General features: G+C 34.8%; 1 protein-coding gene across 1 annotated transcript; it reads right to left on the reverse strand.

Moving 5' to 3' along the window:
- Positions 1–3,976: 3,976 nt before the first annotated feature.
- Positions 3,977–7,589, reverse strand: LOC125676086 (uncharacterized). The gene is made up of 4 exons (XM_048913981.2): positions 7,391–7,589; positions 6,368–6,574; positions 5,224–5,299; positions 3,977–4,501 (listed from the first exon to the last, which is right to left on the reverse strand). The coding sequence occupies exons 1-4, from the start codon at positions 7,524–7,526 to the stop codon at positions 4,099–4,101; spliced, it is 822 nt and encodes a 273-aa protein (XP_048769938.2). The 5' UTR covers positions 7,527–7,589; the 3' UTR covers positions 3,977–4,098.
- Positions 7,590–7,924: the final 335 nt, after the last annotated feature.

Below are 7,924 nucleotides of genomic sequence, written 5' to 3' on the forward strand. Positions count from 1 at the left end.
AAGATGACAAATCATTTATGCGACGTTTATTGAATAAGATTCAAAGAGAAATGACAAGCACAATGGAAGCCAATGTCTTACCAGGCTGGAAATGTAGGATACAGTATCACCATTCATGAACTAGCACAAACACAGAAATTGCTTTGGAAATGAGAGAAATATCAGCATTTGATAGTTGATATAGATGTATGTATTATTGTGAAACCTTCTGAATTCGACACAAAGATAGATTTTAACCACATTTTTGTACAAAAGCCGACCCGGCATCCGTGATAAAGGATCATCAAAAATCGAAAACTAACTGCAAAGTTTAAAGAAAATATATCTGTTGTTGAAACAAGGTGAACGAGAGCAATTCTGGAAAAAGGGATATGGGCAAGATCACAAGATTCGCTCATAACGATGTCAGTAAAAGAATGTTGCGTTATCTGAAATAATTCAATTTAAGATTTCTACCAAAGTGTTATAATGAATCTTTATTTAGATTGGATCCTGCGTTGCCATCATATTTGTTGAAAACAATCATGTATTATTTGATTACTTGGTATCATGAAGATTCTTGTTGGTCACCAGATAACCTTTCTCTTCGCTTCGTTGAAGTTTAGTTCACACTGAAAGAATGTCTAAACAAGAAGTGCCTATCCATTTACTTTGTACCACACAACATTTTTCAAAAAATTGTCCCCCATTTTGCATCAGAGAATACCGAATACCAGACACTTATGAACGAAATTTGGAGAGTAACAGATGAAAACCTACCGCAAAATGTGGAAAAACATGCTGCCGTGAGAATTGAATATGAACTGGAAACCCCCATGATAGAGACCAATGAATATTTAACTTAGTAATAGAACTGTTATCTTTATGCTTACAATGCTTTGCAGATGAAAATTAGAAAGCCTTATGATCTTCCATATCGGAACTTGGAAATGGACAATATACATTCGAAAGTGAAGGGAATGCATTCAAGCTAATATACCGCGTTTCGAAAGTGGATATCAACCGGAATATATCTGAAAGATATGAAGAAACGAAATCCTATTTTTTATTTCAACTTCAGAGTACTTGTGCGTGGAATCAGAGTGGTGTTTAACAAGGTAAGTTTTTGAATGACTGATCACTAGATATGAATATTTCCGTTTTCCGTTTTTATTGAAGAATCAACTGTCTATGATGTCAAAAAGCCTAGTCTTTAATTTATCGTGAGGAATGGTCGTGTATAGTGTTGAAAAGTCATAGCTTTTAATGTTATTGATTTGGGAAACATTCTGCAATTTCAAGTTTACTAAAAGTTCTTTAGATTTCTTTTTTTAGAATCCACATTTGATTAACACCACTTCTGGCATATGTAGTCGCACAGCAAGTTTGAAGTTTCTCCTTCACAGCTGTTAATATTTTTGTGAGGAGCAAAGATAGGGGCTTGGTAGAGCACTTACTGGATCCAGCAATGTATCTTTGTAAGGGTTTTTATGTAGTTTAGGAATCCAGTATAGGTACGGTAACTCATATTCATTCGACCCATTGACTGGCATATTAAATGTGTCTAAAACTGAAGCATGGTTTTGAAGAATTTCATCTTTTGAAAGGGCAGTTGGAGTATAAGTATGATTACCAAAAGTGGAATTAATGCCAAGTTCGTTTAAAATACAGTTGTAATAATGAGCCTTACAAACAAAGACAATGTTGTTACTAGCTTTGTCAGCTGGAACCAAAACATATTCCTCATGTAACCTATTTAATTCTTTTATCACTTCTGGTTTACTAAACACAGAAGGATAGATGGTACGTACTTTTGTTTTCATATGTCTAATGCGGGATTTTAATATCCCTCTTATGCTTTTAACCCATTCTGACAATGTATCAAGTTTTTCTTTTTCATATTTAGCCCATCATCTGACTTAATCTTCGACAGAACTCATAATAGAGATGAAGTTCTATCACCAATTAAAAGACCGAGGTTCTCTGTATTTAGGACCTTTTAGAATAAGTGATTTGAGGTCCTCATTTTCAACTATATCAACATCACTAGTAATGACATGTCCAGCTGGACTACAGTTGAAAGAAGATGAAGAACAAGAACATGTTGGTGAATTACGTATAAGATGGTCCATATAATGAAATAAGGAAAATAAATCCAAACAGAATTTGATTACTATCCAGCATAGTTCTCAGACGACATTCACACATTTGACCACCAGTGATTAAAAAAAAACTATGTTACGTTTGTTATCATTCCACAAACTCGGTATTTCGTATATTCGACATTTCGTGAATTCTAAAAACGTCAGTGCCGAACTTTGACCTTCACTGGTTCAGGAATTGTTTTTTCATACTGTACAGCTGATCTGTTCCATTGCTTTACTACAAACATTAAATATAAACTAGATGACTTACAGATACCGTAATGGAAAGAACATGTAATTGTTCCAACTACATTGATCATTAACCTAAATTACACCCATTCTATCTGCTGTTTCGCTTTTTCACTCACGTAGAGGCGTTACTAGCTGTGGGAGAAGTGCCAAAAATGTTGACCTAAACAACGTGCTCACGAATATAGCAGTGATCCTAGGGTATTTGTCGTGCAATGGTTTTCGTGACATGGAACCTCCGTTTTAAGCTACCCGGTATATCCAAATGTTTCGTGAACTTTACTGCTAATGCTGGGCGCTTTTCAGAAGGTCATTCACTGTCCGTGTTAGATGTGTTGACTGTTGAAGTCATTCAGTGCAATATTTTTTAAATCGTAAAAGAACTGAAGGTCAATTGGTTGTATATCGTTTAATGTCTCGCTCGCGAATTTTTCACGCATATGGAGACGTCACCATTACCGGTGAAGGGCTACAAAATTTAGGCCTATGCTCATTGTGTAGGAACTTTGTGCAGGGAGGGGATTTTATAGTGCCACACCTGCTGTGACACAGAGCCTCGGGTTTTGTGGTCTCATCCGAAGGACCGCCCCATTTAGTCGCCTATTACGACAGGCAAGGGTTACTGAGGACCTATTCTAAACCGGATCCCCATGAAATGAAAAGAACTGCAATACTGCAAGGCTCTATTCGTTTTGATTTATGGTCTTAGAATAAATTTCTTTACCGATAAACAACATTTCTAAATTAGGAACACCGCCTGTGTTACACATTGATTTGAAAGGTTATGTGAAGTACTTTATCTAGTTCTGTTAATAGCTTAAAGCATATAGCAGCTCGTTAAATGCAATAAGAAAGATGTCTTTTTTAGCATATAGGTACCAATGAGATTCATTTGAATGTACATACATCATTAAGAGAAACCGACATGAAAGCGTGTAATACACACAGCCACTTGAGAGATGATAAAATCTCTTTAGAGTCCTTGTTGAAAAGGAAGTCCTCGGTAAGCGACAATTGACAAAACTCAAATACATGATATAGTTTTTACAAACAAAAAATCCACCTAGTTTGTGTTTGGATAAGCCTCGTTATTTTAGTGTTTTGACAATCCCGTCATCACTTAGCTAATGTATACATAAATATGATATCAAGTATATGCATTTGAATTTATGTTTGTCCACAGGCAATCTTAATATCTTAATAGACGTGCTTAAAGTAGTTCCACCCTCCTGTGACGTCATTAGAATCTACAAAATCACTGATTCATTTATATTTATGCATATTATTACCATGGTTTTTTGGAGTCTTTTCCAATGGTAATTGTAAACATATATTGAATCCAATTACAATAAGAGATTTCATTGACTCATTTATCACGTTCATTTTTGCTATAAACTTTCTTTATTTCTTACCGAAATTTCGAATAGTATTGTAAAAAAAAAAAAAAAAAAAAAAAAAAAAAAAAAACGAACAGTTTCATGAAGTCATTATGAATACTATCATATCGCTGTAACCAGTTTTTGTGAAATTTGATAATGCTGAAGAACGAAAATTGCAATTTTCTGACATTGATAAATGTATCTTAAAAAGTGTGATAACTTATATATTTTATTTGATAATTTATTAGTTTTAACTCTAGTAAATTAAAATACAGATCATAAACTTTTATCAGATGATAAAGCGAATTTGGAGTTGCATAAGCTCATCAACTATCAACGCAACTATGCTATGAGGCGTTATCTGAGTTTGTAGACGTACATGGTATCAGTGTTGAACCAATGTTTCCAAATTCAATATCTACATACACAAGTCCATCTTTATTCTGGTATCTACCGGCAGTTTCATTATCTTCAGTAATCAGAGTGTCTTCAGTATCGCCTAGTCTTTCGGATGGTTCGTTTGTTTTATCTGATATACCATTCTCGATAGTGCAATCATTTTCTTCAACTGTGTGAGCTTTAGCAATTTTAGAATAGAGATTTTCCGTAGACAAGTTGGTATCGTCACTGAGATCTTGGTCATCGTGTCTCCCTTGATGATCCATGGTCACTTCTGATGGGACATTCTCATCTGTTTGGGTGATGGCAATATCGTATCTATCATAGGTTGGGGAATTATCTTTGGAGTGTCTGAAAATAAAGTTAACTATTTCACTACCTATTGATGGCTAAATCGATACAAATCTGTCAACGGATGTCTTTATATGAATTTGTTGAAGGTCTAAGACAAGGAAGTGTCTCCCCAGTGAAGTGTGTAATGGGAAGATAGTTATTGCTGATTATGAGATAATATCTACATTTACTATATTCACCATACTATTTACAATAACAAGTTTGCTTTATAGGGGGAAAATCTCAGATGGTGTTAGGAATATTTCACTCCTCTTGCAATTATAGATATTCTACAAACAATGAATTAGGAATTTCTAGTAGAATATATCTCACGGAACCGCATATGCATGTCCAGTATGCATGTAAGGTGAAGATAACGAACGGTGATCAATCTCATAACTCCTATAAACAATACAAAATAGATAGTTGGGCAAACACGGACCCCTGGACACTCCAGATACATATATTGTATCGTTTCAGCTTTTCAGCTCATATCATTATTTTGATAGTGAAAGCAATCTTTGTATGAGGTGTTTTGATGAATAAAATTTAAATATTTTTTTCAAGTTTGAGACAGTAATTAGTTTGTATTGAACGTCATTCTTATTAACTTCTTGGTTATAGTATCCTGCAAATAAAGAAGATGGAGACTTTCTGTGCCAAGCTAAAATTCCCCAATTTTGAAACCTTCCCTATTCCAATGCATCATGGTATACGATATTTTAGACAAATAACTATACCTGAAGAAGACAATCAGTACAACAGCCACGAAGAAGACAACCACGCTTCCACCAAGTGCAGATGAGGATGCGATAGCTGGAAATCAGAAATGCAAGATTCAACATTTGCGTAACCATTTCATTTATTGATGTTCCACGTTTCTCCATTTCATTTGTACAGTGATGATTAAATATATACATAATATACATATACATGTACAGAGTAAATCCTGCCCAACATGAATTAGAGACAATTACCTTGATAAATTGTTTGATTGCTAAGTGCAAATTAGATAAAGAAGAAATACAAATGGGGCGTTAAAAGAAAGAGAGCAGCACATTACGCTGCTAGGATCATGCATATTTAGCTATCATTACGATATATTCTTGCAGACAGAGGTAAACTCGCTCACTACACGTACATGTACATATGAAATCTGTAAAGGTGTTTCATACGTATACTGAGTGCAATTACATTTACATACATTGAGGTGCATGTAAAAATATAGGCATACGTGGTATGGTTTGTTCTATAAACACACCCAAACGAAATTGCTTCAATTTTCAATGATTGTTTTCGGAGATCAGATGTTGTACGTAACGTTAGACGTTGATTCGAAGCACGGACACCAATCAGCGGCATGCACCTGCGCTAAATACATTAGTAGATTAGGAAGGAAGCTAGCTCATTAGTTTTACAATAGCAAATTCACATTTTACGATTATGTAGTCCTAGCTGTCAAGTACTCGTCTTCGTCTCGTCGACATATCTTAAGGTTCAATACTTCGATTGGGTTCATCCCCTTTTAATTTTTCTCAACCGACCCTCCTAAACGTACATTTATAATGTAAGTAAATCACGCTTATTGAAAATTATGAGGACAGTGTTCGTCATTAAAAAAAACTTAAACTGCATACGTGTGGCTTGATATAGACCGGATAAAAACTTTGTTGCTAGATAACGACGTAGTCATAGCGGACGAACGGTAGTAAATATAATTTCAATGTATTTTCTCTTGCTTTCCATACACATGTATATGATAAATAGCAGTTCTGTAGTTTTCCTGGGCTAGTACCAGATCAATATCTACCAAGAAACCCAATTAACAAGAAGCCCTTTGGGTTTTCTAATAACCAATTAATGCAGAATGTTGTTAAATCTTACATGATAGGTCACCAAACATTCTCCCAGAAGAAGAGTGTTCTTTGGTTGTAGCTGGTGTTGTTTCTGGAAAAGATGTAAAACGGTCTGCTCTTTGTGAGGATGAAGGAGACCGGGGTGACTTCCTCAGAGGGGTAGTATTAGATACGTTGATTAGTGTTTGGATACCCTCTGTTGTGAAAGTCGTGTTATTTCTTGCCAATGTCGTGCCTGCAACATAGATAAAACAAAAACTTACCCCATTTTCCGGTTTCTTATATATAGAACAGGTCAATGGATTAGGTACGAATAATATATTTAAGTTAAGAATGTACGGGACACAATTACCTAAGGTAACTGCATTTCATACAACTCAGCCAATTTAGGTTGTTTTTAATATTCTACTGACTTTTTACAAATTTATAATTACTTTCATTTTGTATATTTGTATGTTGCCTTATGTCCATTTCAAGAGTTTTCCCTGATAATGAGGCGATGCAAGATCTAGGTAAAATGCAAAATAATCAGACATATGAATCGTGCTCAACGCCCACGCAGTGCCGGTTCGCTTTCATGTCAACAAGTACTGTGACATAAATATCTGTTTTTAAGACAATTTCATAATGAATCGCAACTTATTAGACAGGGTGTTTAACAAAGTAGCGGCTGAATATCGTGCGTTAAACGTCTTTTGCTAATGTGGTGTTGTGATCGACGTGCTAACCTTGGCAATCCGGGCTGAAACGCGAGCGTTCTAACCACTGGACTACTGACAATGGTTTATTTTTATTTCACAAGCATCTTCACTTAATAAATCGAAATAATATTCCTCTAATACTTGACTTTTTGTGTTATTAATTGGATGTTTGCTATGTTTCAACCACTATCACATTACAACCCCCCCCCCAAAAAAAAACAATCATAAAGTTTCATATCGTTATCTTTACACATTCAATCATACAATACTCTGATGTGATTTTCAAAAGATCTTGTTAATTCTGGACTAAATGCTCCCCATTTCTTACCAGAAAAAGCCGCTTTACTTACCTGTGGAGTTTGACGAACTTGCTAAATGTAAGGTCAACAATTTGAAACACAAAATAATTTGGGATCGCATGATTCTGGTGAACAAATATATGTTGCTTAGGTAATTGTCAACCTTTATGTGTAAGTCAGTTCGCATTTGAAAAGGAAGGACATTGATGTAGACGCTTGTATGTATAATGAAAAAGAAAGTATGTACTCGAGTCTAAGCAAATAGTATAATATCACTTCGTTTGTCGAATTGAAAAACATCTCTTTAATTCCATGAACTGGAATCTTCTCATCTACACTACATTTTCTGTATTTTTATCGGATGTCCACTTATGTAGCAATACACCGATGATAAATGCCCATTAAGAAATTACAATCTAATCAGATTTACAGGGAACATTATATTTAAGTGTTTGATTCTTACACAAAATAGATGTGAACTGCATTGAAGATAAACATACTATTATCCGAAAGCAAAATGAGTAACATACTTTACAGCATCATACTGTCATTACCGATTGGAAAACCAATCTAGATAATGCGAAA

This window comes from Ostrea edulis, chromosome 8 (genome assembly GCF_947568905.1).
Source record: "Ostrea edulis chromosome 8, xbOstEdul1.1, whole genome shotgun sequence".
NCBI lineage: Eukaryota > Metazoa > Mollusca > Bivalvia > Ostreida > Ostreidae > Ostrea > Ostrea edulis.

Coding starts and splice junctions, on each gene's coding strand:
- LOC125676086 (XM_048913981.2), bottom strand. CDS start 7,526: ATGCGAACTGACTTACACATAAAGGTTGACAATTACCTAAGCAACATA. Junction 6,575..7,390: donor AAGTTCGTCAAACTCCACAG/GTAAGTAAAGCG, acceptor TCTATGTTGCAG/GCACGACATTGGCAAGAAAT. Junction 4,502..5,223: donor GTACTGATTGTCTTCTTCAG/GTATAGTTATTT, acceptor CTTTATTTTCAG/ACACTCCAAAGATAATTCCC.